A 16501-nucleotide genomic window follows, 5' to 3' on the forward strand; every position below is an offset into this window, starting at 1 on the left:
GGGCCAGGACAGACTAGGGGGAGCCCCAGGATGATCTGCCACACCAGAGAGGCTGCCAGAGCTCCTGAGTAGAAACTGGCAGATCTCTTCAGAGGATACACAAGAGCCGAGAAGGGACACACACGCACTCACACACTCGAAATAGTCGGGAGGTCTCCGGAATCTCCAGCCTGGCTGCAAGGAGAAAGCCCACCCTTTATGAAACCCCACAGCCGTCTGGGAGAGTTGGCTGGTTCTTTAGAAGCCAAAATCCCAGACACGACAACAACGAAAAAACAAACAGGCACCCATGACATGTCTCCATGAACCAATTACATCTCTAGACACCAAACTCATAGAAACGTTATAACCGCGACGTGAGCACAGCGGCCCATAAACACCCACCCCGACCGACGGGAGGCCTCAGGGTGCCCCAGGGCCCCGCGGCCCAGGACACGCGCGGCCTTAACGAGTCCCCCTCGTCCCTCCCATTCCCCGGGACGCTGCCGGCCCCGCCCCGCGCCTCGCGCCAGCGGCCCCTCCTTTCCTTCGCTGCTCGCGCCCCTCTCCGTCCTTTCTTCCCCGTGCGCCCAACGGCGCCGTTCTAGAAGGCGAAGCGGGTGCGTTGGCCACGACGTGCGCCTGTTGGCAAAAGCAGCCGAGCAGGAGCCGGACGGCCGAGACCCGCCGGACGCGGCCGGGCCCCCCGCACGGCCCGCTGCCCGCTCGGGGCCCCGCACTCGGCGCGCCTGCGCCTCTAGCGGCGGCGCCTGGGAGCGCACGTCCCCCGGGGCAGGGGCTGGTCCACAGCCGTGACATGAGGTCAGCGAGGCCCCTGCTCTCCCATGGCCGTCCCCTCCCCGTGCTCGTCCTGGCGGCGCTCCTGGTGGTTGACTGTCTTGGCGAGGATTTGATTTTTCACCCGGAGTGGGGGTTTGATTCGTACGAAATCGCCATCCCCAAGAAACCGAGTGTCACTTGGAGTTAGCCCGGTCTCAGACGACCCTCGTACTTGAATTCCGGTGTTAGTCTAACCGCGGGTGGCGCCATTCTCAGGGCACGGGTCATGGACACTCACTGTGGAGACGTTCGTATGAGGATACAACTAAAGGGCGTTGAAGGATGCACAGCTGGAACCAGAGTAAGCGTTGGGCATGATGAATTAGCTGCCGCTTTAGGCTAATTTTTAATTTACAGAAAAATGACGCTCAACGTTTGGCCTCCGGCGGGTTGGGCTCACCCGTACATTAAAGGAAATGATAACGATGCCCTCGCGTGGGCCTAGGGAAGAGCACGTCTGCCTTTTGTTGGATCTGCAAGTGAACTCCCGATAAATGGCAGCCGTCATGATCAGGACTGCCGCTATAACTCAACGGCCTCGCTCTTTTAGGATATTTTCCGGTGATCGCCAAGCTTGATAAATGTTAGAACTACGATCCCCACAAAATTGGGGTTATCTTGATGTTCTCCTCTGAGTGAAAACAGTTCCCAGACGGGCCAAGGGGACCTGCGTTGTGAGGCATCCAGACTTCTACAATCAGAAGACCCAGAGGAGATTGGGGTGGGGGGCAGTGGACCTGCAGTGGCGCTTGGGGAAGGGAGTGCACCCCGCAAGGCGGCGACAGCAGGAGGGCTCGGCCTCCAGCAAGGCTGAGAGCGCCTGGGCCGACGCAGGTCTGGGAAGGGTGAGACCCTCCCTGGGCTTGAGAGGTGGACACAGATGGCTCCAAAGTGCCACTCGGGCCTCTGCTCCCCCGAAGCACTGGGCAAAGGGGAGAGGATATTTGGAGGCAGACATGGGGGTACGTGGGAACGGAAGGCGTCCCTCATTCTTCTCTGCTCTACTTGGGGAGGAGGGGCAAAGCTAAGGCCAGATGTCCCTCAGCACATGCGCCCAAAAGGCCTCTTCCTATAGTCAGAAACCCAAAGCCTGGAATATTGTTAGACCCTTGCCCCCTGGACTCTGCCAGGGCTTGTCATCATCTGTAGACAGCGGTGCAAAGCGGAGCGATGGTAGTTCGGTGTCCCTAACCCAGTTGAGGTCACCGCAGACACTGAGTCAGAGACCGCGTGCCTGCAGAGCTAGAGTGACCCATACAGTGACCATAGGGGGGAAACGCTTTTCCAGGGGTCACCCTCATAAAGTGTCGCTTTCTGTTTATAAAATGTGGTCACCATTTATTGTTCAGCGTGGGACACAGACCCGGCATTCTCACTGGTCACACCAAGGGACGCAGGAGGAGAGGCCGAGAGCCGCTCTGCGTGCTGGGATTCTGAGAGGGCTCAGGACCACTGCGATTCTGTGAAACCGACAACTTTCGGGCTCCAGTGTTCAGGAAAGGCACCAGGGCGTTCTTTTCAGGCCCTCCGAAACCTGATCCCAGACTGGGGCAAGGGAGCCCCGGGAGAAGTAAAGCGCACTGATTCGTTTCCCAAATAATATCATTTATTTGCCGATCAATCTTGAAGAAATAATTAAGTAAAAAAGAATTGGGAGAATAAAGAGCCATTCGAGTAAACGATACGCTTGTTCAATGTGTGACCCTGTGTCACTGAGTGACAGTGGATTTCCTGATCCTTTTTTTTAAACAGTTTTCTCCTTGGGTGGTTCCTCTGCAGTGACAGGCGGTGGTGTTTCTTTCTGTTGGGGCTGTAAGTAACTTCTTATCAATCGCCTGAAGATCACAATGATCACCGAGATGGCTAACAAAATAAAGCGGAGAAATATAAGGAACACAATCTTAACTGAGTCCGGCAGGTCCAACTTCAGCGGTCCCGGCGGCCCACTGTCGATGCTTCCGCCGTATCCCATCTCCTCACAGAACGGAGGCTCCCAGCCGTACATGCAATGGCAGTTTCTGTTATTGTTGCAAAAGCCTCTGTGGTTGCACTTCTCGGGCAAACAGTCGAAGTTCAGGATCGACTTACTCATACAAGTTCTGTTCACACATATCTGGTCCTTCCCACAGGAGGTACCATCATTTATCACACCAAGGTCAGGTATCCCCAAAGCTACCAAGGACAGATGATAGCCTATGCTCCAGCACATGAGATTTTCATCCTGCAGATGAGTCGAAGTAATCGTAGTATGATCTGGCATATCGGGGAGAACTCTGACATTGATACACTGTATCCTGCCACATAATGAATGCTGCTTTGTACACTTTATATAGGTCTTAGTTCCCATAATACCACAGTTCCCATATTGGTCACCTATTAAATTAACTACTTCAAAGCACTGGTGAGCAGCCTCCCTGGCATCAGGTCCGAAAATGTTTTGGCACTGCATATATGTGGATCTGCACCCCTTCCTGAAACAATGAGCTTCATACTTGCACGGGGTTCCATCCTGCTTATAAGTGTCATTTGGGCAGAGATTTGAGGCCCCATCGCAGTACTCTGCCAGGTCACATTCGTTTTCTTCCTTCCGACATATATACCCAGACGGACGAAGGTGGCAGTTGTGACAGCAAAGGCCAGTGCTACAGTTGACACCATGCTTGAATTTACAGTCTGGCTCACAACACTGGTCTCCTTTGCAGTCCTCTAGAGAACCACAATCACATTCCTCGTTCTCTTCCACGATTTTGTTTCCACATCTCTGAACCACATAAGTTTTATCCGGAATATTATTTAGGCAGTCTGCACCTTTATGTACATGGTTAAAAAACTGGATATAGCTACAATTACTAAACCCATTTCGTCCGATGCCCATGATACAATCATGCCTACCCTTACACTGGCAGTAAGGTAGTACGTCGTGTTCCATCCCCACACTATGGCCCAGATTATGAGCAGTATAGGTAGCAGGAACAAGGATATTTACATCTGGAAAAATGTTTACAGATCCAACCTTTTTCTTAGTGCACACTTTTCCCCAAGCCCCTGCAAAAGCATCGGGATAACGTCTTTTAATGTATAGATGTGTCCAATCTACGGAGTACTTAACGCTTAGCACCCTCCTCTGGTATACCAGAAATTGGTTTAACACTTGTTGTAATTGCGGTAAAGAAAGATTGACTTTGTCTTGCTCTGTCCACACTTCAATTGTGCTTAGTTGTATTCTTAAACGGAGTTCCTGAAAGTAAGTGTCTACAATCGAAGTCAGGAGAACGGCATCATTTATGACGTTCGTGAGATTGGAATTCGAAAACAAATATCTCTCATGATCGAAGATCAGGGCTAGTTCCAAGTACTTCTGATGCATAGGGGGTCCACGCAAGCCCCGTACCCTGGCCACGTCCTCATGCTGGGCCATCTCCTGTTCTCTGTCATCACCAGTTAAGCCACAGATCGGATTCTGAAATTCCTCGTCTTTTAGGTGATAGACGACGTGTTCAAAACTGGAAGAGGCCTGGAGGGGCTCGATTTGGTAATGTTGGGCATCGATTTTCAGCACGCCTCGGAGGCCCCCACTGCACGTACTGAAAGTGGCTTCAGAATCCTCCACGTCTTCCAGCAAGCCCATGAAGTTGCAGTCCCTGGGTACGTAAGGGTGGTCCTCCAGGAGTTCGCCCCCATCTGTGAAGGAGAAAACCGGTAGGTGTCGGGGCAGCAGAAACCTCTTGGGCCACAGGTGGAGGACATGCTTCTTCCCTTGAACCTGCAGGAGGTACAACAGGTGCTTGGCCACACCTGGCTCCCCTCCCCGGAAGCTCAGCTTCTTGGGGATGGCGATTTCGTACGAATCAAACCCCCACTCCGGGTGAAAAATCAAATCCTTGCCAAGACAGTCAACCACCAGGAGCGCCGCCAGGACGAGCACGGGGAGGGGACGGCCATGGGAGAGCAGGGGCCTCGCTGACCTCATGTCACGGCTGTGGACCAGCCCCTGCCCCGGGGGACGTGCGCTCCCAGGCGCCGCCGCTAGAGGCGCAGGCGCGCCGAGTGCGGGGCCCCGAGCGGGCAGCGGGCCGTGCGGGGGGCCCGGCCGCGTCCGGCGGGTCTCGGCCGTCCGGCTCCTGCTCGGCTGCTTTTGCCAACAGGCGCACGTCGTGGCCAACGCACCCGCTTCGCCTTCTAGAACGGCGCCGTTGGGCGCACGGGGAAGAAAGGACGGAGAGGGGCGCGAGCAGCGAAGGAAAGGAGGGGCCGCTGGCGCGAGGCGCGGGGCGGGGCCGGCAGCGTCCCGGGGAATGGGAGGGACGAGGGGGCTCGTTAAGGCCGCGCCGTGTCCTGGGCCGCGGGGCCCTGGGGCACCCTGAGGCCTCCCGTCGGTCGGGGTGGGTGTTTATGGGCCGCTGTGCCCGCGTCGTCACTACCCCATTTCCATTTTCCCGCCGGACTGGCTTATGGCAAAGGGGGGGGGCCAGGAGCCGGCGAGGGCAGCCGCAGAGCCTGAGGATATCCGTGGAGACGCTACACCCCCCCACCCCACCCCATCTCACCCCGCCCCCCACCGCACCCCCACCCTCACCGTCGCCCCACCCCCACCCCCAGCCCGGCAGCTCCTGGCTTCAGGCAAGAGTTTCCCAGGTTTCATTTCTCCAGGTGGTTCTTTCCCCTGTGTGTCCTTGGCTGTCAGGGATCGGCGTGATTTTGTGGTGCGTTTGAGGAGTGGCGGGAGCATCTAGAAAGGGAAAAGCACTCGTGGAGAGAGAGCAAAACCCAAGAACCTTCGAAGACAGGCACATAGTTGTACGTGTTTGTTGTATGAGTGCCCAGTCAGGGAGGAGACCCCAGCGGTCCATGGAAGACCCCGGCTCGGACAGCGGAGGGGCTTGCTGTGCGGGGAAAGGGCAAATCACAAGGTCGTAAGGTCTGCGGAGGGAATCTGTCACAAGAGGAACATTTTCAGACTTGTTCTTAGGGAGTTCATTCCGGCTGCATTGCAGGGAGCGGTTTAAAAAGACCAGGCTTGAGTCAGAGAGACTAGTTAAGAAGCTCTTGTAACAATCTAGACAAGTGATGGTGGCCGTGGGCCAGAAATAATGGCATTGGGGCTCATAAGAAACACAGTATTCTGGAAGGCTTATTGTGTGCCAGGCACCATTCTAGGCTCTCTGCCTGAGCCGGCCGATTACTTCTTCACAGTAACCCTATTCTGCAGATGAAAACCCTATTATTATCACTTGTGATTTACACACGAGGAAACTGAACCTGTACTTTGGCTCAGACGGTGCCGTTAGGTGACCACGATCTCCACACATATTTAGGCCGTTCCACAGCAGAGCCTGTATTCTTTGCCAGTCACCTTCGTTGTCTCTCTGGGGAAGGACACTAATAAGACAGCTTCAAAAAACACGAAGGGACGCAGACCGTGTGGGACTCAGTGACGGAATGGGCTGTCCCGGCATGAAGGAGGCAAGCATTCAAGAGTATTCATGTTTCGGGGTTAGACAAATACATGTGCTGTAGTTCCAGGCACTCGGGGAAGGAGAAAAGATCAGAACGAGCAGACTCAAGTGATGGGGAAGCGTAGATTCTGAGATTTCGACAGAGCCTCGAAGACGGGATTCTCAACTGTGGCAGATGAACGGGCAGCACCATGTGAGGCGGGCGCCTGAGTTGAGCTGGAGCTGTGCTGATCAACGCCATGGATGCTGATGACATGCCACAGAGGACAGTATGGAAGGAGCCCGGGAGCAGGCAGGACTGGAACCCTGAGGACTTAAGGCCAGGCCGAAAAAAGGAAACCTGTAATGACCGGGAAGAAGCAGGTGTCCGTGCAGGAGGAATGTCAGGATGAGAGGTAGTCGCAGAAACACTGCATGGAGGATGTCGTGGTTGACAGGTGACATAATACTGAGCAGAGTTGAAGAAGCACTGAATTCAGCCAAAGGGGAGTCTTAGTCTCTTTAGTGAGGACTGAGCTGTGAGGAGATGCTGAGGAGCGAGCCCAGACCCCAGAAGGATGGATGTGAATGGAGACTAGGAAAGGGAGGTCACAAATCTAGACCATGCTTTCGAGAAGTCGACGTGAAAGAGGAGAGAAGGTAGCCGGAGGGTACCGTGCGACAGGGAGAGGGGGTGCCAGGGGGAAGGGTCCTGGCCGTCGGCTCGTCCGTGTGCTGGCGGGAAAGTCCCAGCAGCCAGCCCTGCCCAGGGAGGATGAGCGGTCGCTGCCCTCGGTGGAGCACAGGAGAGTTTTTAAAGCAATGCGACTACTCTGCGTGGTACTGTAATGGTGGCTACGTGACATTATACATGTGTCAAAATCCATAGACCTATACAACACGAGGAGAGAACCCCAATGCAGACTGTGGACTTGAGCCAACATTAATGTATCAGTGTCGGTTCATCGATTGTAAAAAAAAAACCACTTCAACAGAGCAATATCATTTGGGTTATTAAGGCATGATCCTAAATAATGTATCCCGGCACCAAATGAAACGACATGTTATAGAAAAGAACCACCATAAACAAGTGAGGTTCGTTGTGGGAATGCAAGGACTTAGGAGCTCTGTTAATACACTTCAAAAATGAGTAGATTGAAAGAGAATGTGAACGTCCATAAAAAGTGGATAGTAATGCTAATATCTTCTGGGGCAGACACCGTTTGCTCCTTTTTCACGCCTTCCGGTGCTGCGGAGGCTGAGAGTTATGCGCGATATTTCCTAGACGCCCTTGGAGTGAGGTTTCCAGGCCGGGCTGGATTCTGCAGAGACGAAGCCCCGTGAGGTGGACCCGTGTGTGAAAGGGGTGCCGAGAGACAGAAGCAGCACAGAAGAGGTGTCCTGGCCGAGTGGCACGAGGCAGAGGCGGTGTGGTTTTCACGTCACCTGGTGACATGTCACCGCAACACCTGGTGACGTGTTTGGGCCTTTCTCCCGGCTCCTATTTAGTTTTGTTTTCCTGACTGTGTATCATCCAAACGATAGTTCTGGTCCTTCTAGAGATTTTGTAAGTTATTCTTGAAAATCAGAATCGTTCTGGGTCTTAGACGTTTTCACTCTAAGGGGCTTTGTGACAGACACGCCCGGTCGGGAAGCAGGTCCCTGGAAGGGACGGCAGCCTAGGCCAGCTGCCCTTTACCAACCTGTGGGAAGCATCGTGTTCCACCCAAGTTACAAATATTTTCGGGAGAATGACGGACCCGGACCCAGTAGGGTCAGGGGGAGCGCACCCCCTTGGGTGGCCGCCTGGGACAAAACCGTCAGCTGGTTTTGCGCCTCGCCTGGGACCCTTGGCCACCTAAGCGAGGATCAGTCTGTGGTGCAGAAACGAGGGAGCCCCATTTGAAGACGGCTTCGGTGCAGGTCTTCATGCGCCATTGGCGTTGGCGTGTGTGTCAGGTGCATGCGTATACTCAGGCCAGGCGGGACGGGAAAACAGTGACGTATCTAAACAGTGACAGTAAAGCGTCTCAGAGAGCAACACTCGCTGGGAAGAGCAGATCCCTGGGACTCTAAACTCGGTGAGCTCAGATGTCCCTTTGACTTCGACGTGACGAGAGCGGACGTCCTTACCTTGTTCCCCGTCTTCGCCAGAAAGTGTTGAACATCTCACCGTTAGCCATGACATCACGTGTATGTTCTTCATAGGTGCATTTTGTCAGGGTGAAGAAAGTATCCTCTATTCTTCGTTTGCCAAGAGTTTTTCTAGTCATAGACGAGTTTCAGTTTTGTCAAATGTCGTTTGTTTTTTTTTCCTGCATCTACTGCCGAAGTGATTTGTATACTTTTTCTTCATTCTATCAATAGAGCGAATTATGTTAACTGCTTTTCAAGTGTTGGACAAACTTTCATTCCTGGATAAAGCAGAACTTGGTCAGGATGCATCGTCCATAACAGGTAGGTTGGGATTTGATTTGCTTACATTTTGTAGAGGATTTCTCGAACCTATGTTCATGAGAAATAGTTGTGTATAATTTGTTTCTTACAAAATCGTGGTCAGGTTTTGTCGTTAGGGTTATGTTTACCTCACAATCGAGTTGGGAAGTTTTGTCCTCCTCTATCTTCTGGAAGAATTCCTATAACATTTGTATCTTTTCTTTGAGTAAATGAAAGAATCCAATAGGAAACCGTCCGGATTTTGCTCTATCCCAGGCTCCATCTGGTACCTCCCATCGGCCAGACCTAACTGGGAGCCCGCACGCAAGGGAGCCAGACGTGCATTCTGAAGGGGACGAGCCTCCAGCGGCACCGAGCAGGACAGAGACGAGTGGAGAGTGGGCCCGGGGGCAAGTGGTGGAGACGGTGAGGGGGAGGAGCGGGAAAATGCCCGGTCATATTAGGGAGCACTGATTTCATACTTTCTAGGCACGGTGTTATGCGTTCTACGTGTATTAAATGGCTTTAATCGTCACGAAAACCCCGCAGGGTAGGACTGTCGTTATCCCTGACATAACGATGAGGAATCCGGGGCTGAGCTCTCCCACTAAAAGAAAGTTGAGCAGAAATCACCAAGCCAGGAGTCAAGATACCGGGATTTGCAGCTTTCATTCCAACAGATGTGTGATAAAGGGCCGGGCACGTCACGTTTTTTCAATCGGACGTAAATCGTCAGGCGGCCTTGGGGCCGGGCCCGCCACGTTCCGTCGTGTGTTGAGGACTACGCAAAGAATGCCAGGCTAAAGGAGAAAGCAAGAGAGAAGGACGGACACCCAAAGGAAACCACAGACCCCGTGATCCCGGCGGCACCGGCTGCGTCGACCGCTGACGGCTTCCCACTTCCCCAGCCAGAGCCCGCAGGCGCCAGCCATGCTTCGCTTCGGCGAGCTGCTCCTTTGTCTTGTCAGTAAGCCCACTCGCACCGGAGCTTGCTGGAGTGTGGCTCTCCTGCATCACAAACAAAAGCCTAACTGGACCAACCTCCAGTGAACTGTGAGCGCAGAGGTCAGGCCAACCCCTGCTTCGGCTCCGCTCGTCACCTTGTGTGGTGAGTTCTGACTTTCTGTAATTCCGGTTCCTTTTCAACCGCTTTGCTTTTGGAAGCTCGTATCCTGAAGGAGCCAGTGGAACACCTTCTGTTTCCTGTGTCCAGAAATTCCTAGGCTTATTTGAGATAAGAGGATCTCGGGTTGCTATACTCACAAACGTTGAGCCAACTCTAGGACCATCTGTGTCATAGCCAAATGTTTGCTCGTTCGGTGTGTTTGCAAAGAGAGGAGACAGGCAACAAGCTTGATTATTATCCTTGATTATTTTAAAGCGTGTCATCTTAAAGAGGAAACAAAGGCAAGACTTTGCAATAAAACCATAAGGTTTATTCATTTTAAGGCTGAACCCCATAAAGTTCTTATCTAAAGAATGTTAGGGAGTTGTCGAATGAGGGCGTCACTGGAATAGATGTGAAGGAGCAAGTGGACCGTAACAGAGAGAAAAATAAAGAACCCATCTGTTCTCTTGTGAACGTCCATAAAAAGTGGATAGTAATGCTAATATCTTCTGGGGCAGACACCGTTTGCTCCTTTTTCATGCCTTCCGGTGCTGCGGAGGCTGAGAGTTATGCGCGATATTTCCTAGACGCCCTTGGAGTGAGGTTTCCAGGCCGGGCTGGTTTCTGCAGAGACGAAGCCCCGTGAGGTGGACCCGTGTGTGAAAGGGGCGGCGAGAGACAGAAGCAGCACAGAAGAGGTGTCCTGGCCGAGTGGCACGAGGCAGAGGCGGTGTGGTTTTCACGTCACCTGGTGACATGTCACCGCAACACCTGGTGACGTGTTTGGGCCTTTCTCCCGGCTCCTATTTAGTTTTGTTTTCCTGACTGTGTATCATCCAAACGATAGTTCTGGTCCTTCTAGAGATTTTGTAAGTTATTCTTGAAAATCAGAATCGTTCTGGGTCTTAGACGTTTTCACTCTAAGGGGCTTTGTGACAGACACGCCCGGTCGGGAAGCAGGTCCCTGGAAGGGACGGCAGCCTAGGCCAGCTGCCCTTTACCAACCTGTGGGAAGCATCGTGTTCCACCCAAGTTACAAATATTTTCGGGAGAATGACGGACCCGGACCCAGTAGGGTCAGGGGGAGCGCACCCCCTTGGGTGGCCGCCTGGGACAAAACCGTCAGCTGGTTTTGCGCCTCGCCTGGGACCCTTGGCCACCTAAGCGAGGATCAGTCTGTGGTGCAGAAACGAGGGAGCCCCATTTGAAGACGGCTTCGGTGCAGGTCTTCATGTGCCATTGGCGTTGGCGTCTGTGTCAGGTGCGTGCGTATACTCAGGCCAGGCGGGACGGGAAAACAGTGACGTATCTAAACAGTGACAGTAAAGCGTCTCAGAGAGCAACACTCGCTGGGAAGAGCAGATTCCTGGGACTCTAAACTCGGTGAGCTCAGATGTCCCTTTGACTTCGACGTGACGAGAGCGGACGTCCTTACCTTGTTCCCCGTCTTCGCTGGAAAGTGTTGAACATCTCACCGTTAGCCATGACATCACGTGTATGTTCTTCATAGGTGCATTTTGTCAGGGTGAAGAAAGTATCCTCTATTCTTCGTTTGCCAAGAGTTTTTCTAGTCATAGACGAGTTTCAGTTTTGTCAAATGTCGTTTGTTTTTTTTTCCTGCATCTACTGCCGAAGTGATTTGTATACTTTTTCTTCATTCTATCAATAGAGCGAATTATGTTAACTGCTTTTCAAGTGTTGGACAAACTTTCATTCCTGGATAAAGCAGAACTTGGTCAGGATGCATCGTCCATAACAGGTAGGTTGGGATTTGATTTGCTTACATTTTGTAGAGGATTTCTCGAACCTATGTTCATGAGAAATAGTTGTGTATAATTTGTTTCTTACAAAATCGTGGTCAGGTTTTGTCGTTAGGGTTATGTTTACCTCACAATCGAGTTGGGAAGTTTTGTCCTCCTCTATCTTCTGGAAGAATTCCTATAACATTTGTATCTTTTCTTTGAGTAAATGAAAGAATCCAATAGGAAACCGTCCGGATTTTGCTCTATCCCAGGCTCCATCTGGTACCTCCCATCGGCCAGACCTAACTGGGAGCCCGCACGCAAGGGAGCCAGACGTGCATTCTGAAGGGGACGAGCCTCCAGCGGCACCGAGCAGGACAGAGACGAGTGGAGAGTGGGCCCGGGGGCAAGTGGTGGAGACGGTGAGGGGGAGGAGCGGGAAAATGCCCGGTCATATTAGGGAGCACTGATTTCATACTTTCTAGGCACGGTGTTATGCGTTCTACGTGTATTAAATGGCTTTAATCGTCACGAAAACCCCGCAGGGTAGGACTGTCGTTATCCCTGACATAACGATGAGGAATCCGGGGCTGAGCTCTCCCACTAAAAGAAAGTTGAGCAGAAATCACCAAGCCAGGAGTCAAGATACCGGGATTTGCAGCTTTCATTCCAACAGATGTGTGATAAAGGGCCGGGCACGTCACGTTTTTTCAATCGGACGTAAATCGTCAGGCGGCCTCGGGGCCGGGCCCGCCACGTTCCGTCGTGTGTTGAGGACTACGCAAAGAATGCCAGGCTAAAGGAGAAAGCAAGAGAGAAGGACGGACACCCAAAGGAAACCACGGACCCCGTGATCCCGGCGGCACCGGCTGCGTCGACCGCTGACGGCTTCCCACTTCCCCAGCCAGAGCCCGCAGGCGCCAGCCATGCTTCGCTTCGGCGAGCTGCTCCTTTGTCTTGTCAGTAAGCCCACTCGCACCGGAGCTTGCTGGAGTGTGGCTCTCCTGCATCACAAACAAAAGCCTAACTGGACCAACCTCCAGTGAACTGTGAGCGCAGAGGTCAGGCCGACCCCTGCTTCGGCTCCGCTCGTCACCTTGTGTGGTGAGTTCTGACTTTCTGTAATTCCGGTTCCTTTTCAACCGCTTAGCTTTTGGAAGCTCGTATCCTGAAGGAGCCAGTGGAACACCTTCTGTTTCCTGTGTCCAGAAATTCCTAGGCTTATTTGAGATAAGAGGATCTCGGGTTGCTATACTCACAAACATTGAGCCAACTCTAGGACCATCTGTGTCATAGCCAAATGTTTGCTCGTTCGGTGTGTTTGCAAAGAGAGGAGACAGGCAACAAGCTTGATTATTATCCTTGATTATTTTAAAGCGTGTCATCTTAAAGAGGAAACAAAGGCAAGACTTTGCAATAAAACCCATAAGGTTTATTCATTTTAAGGCTGAACCCCATAAAGTTCTTATCTAAAGAATGTTAGGGAGTTGTCGAATGAGGGCGTCACTGGAATAGATGTGAAGGAGCAAATGGACCGTAACAGAGAGAAAAATAAAGAACCCATCTGTTCTCTGGAAAAACAGCTAGTGGCTTCTTCCAAATCACTCACGTATTTGATTCTATACCTTGACCCACAGGCTCAAGTTCGATGCCCCCTTTTTGCCTCTTGGCCTTAACCCTGCATTTCCCTCTTATAAATCTTACCAAGACATTGGTTTCTAGATAGATTATTTTTTGACCATCTTTATCGGGGATTACCAAGAAGGAACAATGAATAAATTTCCCCTGGGGACGAGTGTATCAACTCACCACGAGACCCCAGGACCCCCTCTGTCCTAATCACTGGGCACCCTGCATAGTCTAGTAGAACTCGAGCTGGTCCCGCTTTCTAAAGTGCCGAGTGGTGATGCCGGTGGCGGCATCACTGTGTCTCACATTTATGCTCCTGAAGACATTACTGTTGGGAATGGAAAATGGTTTGACCACTTTGGGGAAAGTCTGGCAGATTCTTAGAAAACTAAACAACTATGTGTTCTGGGACTCAGTAATTCTTCGGTATTTATCCAAGAGAAATTAAAACACGTCCGCCAAACGACTTAACATGAGAATGCACGGAGCAGCTTGATTATAGCAAAAACTGGACACGTTCGGGTACCTATCAATAGAATGAATCTCATTTAATATTCAGAGAAAAATGAAAAGGAACAATTTACTGAAACACAAATTGCTCATAACGTGGACGAATGTCAAAAACATTTTGCTGCACGGAAGAAGGCATGCACAAAAGAGTGTATGCTCTTTAATTCCGGTGATAGAAGTTCCAGAATTTAAAACTGATCTATGATAAAAAATAAAAATCAGAGTGGTGTTTGCCTGTGGACGGGGTAGGAACTGGTCGAAAGGGGCGTAGGAACTTTCCAGAGGGATGGAAACGTTCCACACCTTCACAGGGGCTTGTTTTCCACATTCATATGCACTCGTCAATACCAGGGACTCGAGCATTTTGTGGTATGTAAATTTTGCCTCAAACTCAAAAACGGCTGTATTTAATTATTAAACGTTAGCGAATGGTATGTAGGATGAAGTATTAGAGGAAAGTACACCGATTCTGCAATTTACTTTGAAATGCATCAGAAAAAGAAAAAGATAAAACACCCCAGCATGGATTGATGGGTTGATTGGGAGAAGGGTAAATGTATGACCGTGGTGACACAGGCTGGTGACACAGGCTGGTGACATGGTGAGGATAGACTCTACATGATGGGTATATGGTGCACCACCTTTGAAGAGTCCTTCAACTTCGTTTTATGTTTGAAAACTTTTGTGATAGTGAAGTACTTCAAGTCTTTGAAGTTCCCACCAAGAGGAAACGGCCACCCACATCATGTCAGCCACACTAAGGATTGGCCGTGTTCGTTAAAACGCCACCTTCTCCCCCAGAATATACCTCAAAAGTGTCTATTTTTTAAAAATCTGACATTTATTAAGTTCTTACTACGTACTAAACACTATGCAAAACCCTTTGCATTCATTATCTCATTTAATATTCAGAACTTTCTTATGGTAGATGTACAATTCATATCTGATTTTATTAGTAAGAAAATAGAGTATTATTGGGGGCAAAGCCTCCCAGCTAACAACCGGAAGAGCCCTGTGAGAACCTGAGCCCCCGATGCCAAGGCCCCCACGTCAACAACTACGCTCAACCTGCCTCCCTCCAAATCCGGAGTCAGAAATGCCTCGGAAGGCATTGCCCCAAGGCCATTATTTTCAAGACAGTCATGAGACCCAGAAAGGAATACTGATTCTCCCACACGTGAACACTCACTAAGGTCGGGGTCATTTTCTTTGGGTAGTTTTTTTCTCCATCTCTCTCTCTCTCTCTTTTTCTTTAATGGTGACATTGGTTAATGAAATCCAGTAAGTTTCAAGGGTACAATTCAACAGTAAGGCCTATATACATATTGCACTGTGTGTTCACCTCCCACAGTTAGATTTCTTTCTGTCACCACATATTTGACCCCTTTCACCCCATCTACCTCCCCGCTCCCCGCCTTTCCTCTGGTAACCACTAGTCTATTGTCCATGGATCTCTGTTTGTTAGTCCTGTTTGTTGCTTTTAGGTTTATATCCCACATATAAGTGATATCATGTGGTTTTCAACTTTTTCTGTCTGGCTTATTTCACTGAGCATGATTATCTCAGGGTCCATCCATGTTGTTGCAAATGGCAGCATTTCATCGCTTCTTATAGCTGAGTACTATTCCGTTGTACATATGTACCACAGCTGCTTTATCCAAACATCTAGCGCAGGACACTTCAGCTGCTTCCATGTCCTGGTCACCGTGAATAATGCCGCTATGAACATCGGTGTGCAAATATCTTTTCGGATATATATTTTCAAGTCTTTGGGGATAGTTTTTTTATTCCTAACTCTGTGATCAGTTACATCACAGGCAATGAGTATCTTACTTTTTGAATTAGGAGGAAAGTAATAACGGACTGACGATACCAAGGGTTACTGAGGCTGTGGAACACTTGGAACGCTCTTCCCCTGCTGGCGGGAGTGTAAAATGGTTCAGATACTCTGCAAAACAGTTTGTCTCTTTCCAAACTTAAATACACACCCATCCTGCGACCCCGCAATCCCACTCTTAGTCCTGGAATAAAAGCATAGGTGTATCGAGAGACTGAGGATGCCCACAGCAGCTTTAGTCAGAGGCTGAAAGTAGCCAAAATGTCCTTCAACCAGGAATGAGTAATCATAACAACAACCTGTTCCATATTCCTGCAACAGAATGCTGCTCAGCACGATGAAAGAACAAATTATGAATCCAAGCGATGAAGTGGAAGAATGACAGGAACTTGACGGAAATGTGTTGTATCTTCATCTGCGTGGTGGTTGCACAGGTGTATAGATTTGTCAGAATCCTTCAGGCTTAATATTTAAGATGTGTACATTGTATTCAGTGTAAATTCAACCTCATAAAGTAATGGCATCGTTAAAAAAAAAATCTTTTAAAAATGCAAAGCAAGAGAATTGAAACAAGGAATTTGGCGATATTTTTACCTAGTCCTTTTGAAGATGTGATAGGTGCGATAAGGCACGGCAGGACCCCGCAGATGAGAAACAAGTGGGCAGAACAGTGGCCACAAAGTGACTCGAAAGAGCAAGGGGAAGGGAGGGAGGGAGGGAGGGAGGGAGGGGGAGAGGGAAAGAGGGAGGGAACCAGTCATATACAGACTTTTCAATTTACACCTCTGTGTAAATCGTACCTCTGCAACGAACCGGCTGATTCTAGCTGGAGAGCGTCCCACAAATATAGACAATAGACTGCCCAGGAAATGCGAAGGGAGATTGCTCTGTGCAACGTGTCCTCCACATCAGGACCGAGTGGGTGGGCATAAACTTTACTGCCCTCAAGACAAGAGTTTCTCCACAGCCGTAAAAGTTAACGAAC

At 50.5% G+C, this 16501-nt stretch overlaps 2 protein-coding genes across 2 annotated transcripts in view; one reads left to right on the forward strand and one right to left on the reverse strand.

Annotated features, from left to right (window-relative positions):
• Nucleotides 1-2481: 2481 nt before the first annotated feature.
• Nucleotides 2482-5054, reverse strand: ADAM30 (ADAM metallopeptidase domain 30). Its single transcript, XM_011368684.2, has one exon. It carries the CDS (start codon nt 4787-4789, stop codon nt 2564-2566), a length of 2226 nt encoding a protein of 741 aa, XP_011366986.1. The 5' UTR covers nt 4790-5054; the 3' UTR covers nt 2482-2563.
• Nucleotides 5055-11471: 6417 nt separating this feature from the next.
• Nucleotides 11472-16501, forward strand: part of REG4 (regenerating family member 4) — a 17787-nt gene continuing 12757 nt past the window's right edge. The window contains exon 1 of the mRNA XM_023534850.1: nt 11472-11557. Coding sequence (XP_023390618.1) covers nt 11476-11557 — 82 coding nt within the window. The 5' untranslated portion in view covers nt 11472-11475. The remainder of the gene's footprint in view (nt 11558-16501) is intronic.

Source organism: Pteropus vampyrus, unplaced genomic scaffold, assembly GCF_000151845.1.
Source record: "Pteropus vampyrus isolate Shadow unplaced genomic scaffold, Pvam_2.0 Scaffold6, whole genome shotgun sequence".
In the NCBI taxonomy this organism is placed as follows: Eukaryota; Metazoa; Chordata; class Mammalia; order Chiroptera; family Pteropodidae; genus Pteropus; species Pteropus vampyrus.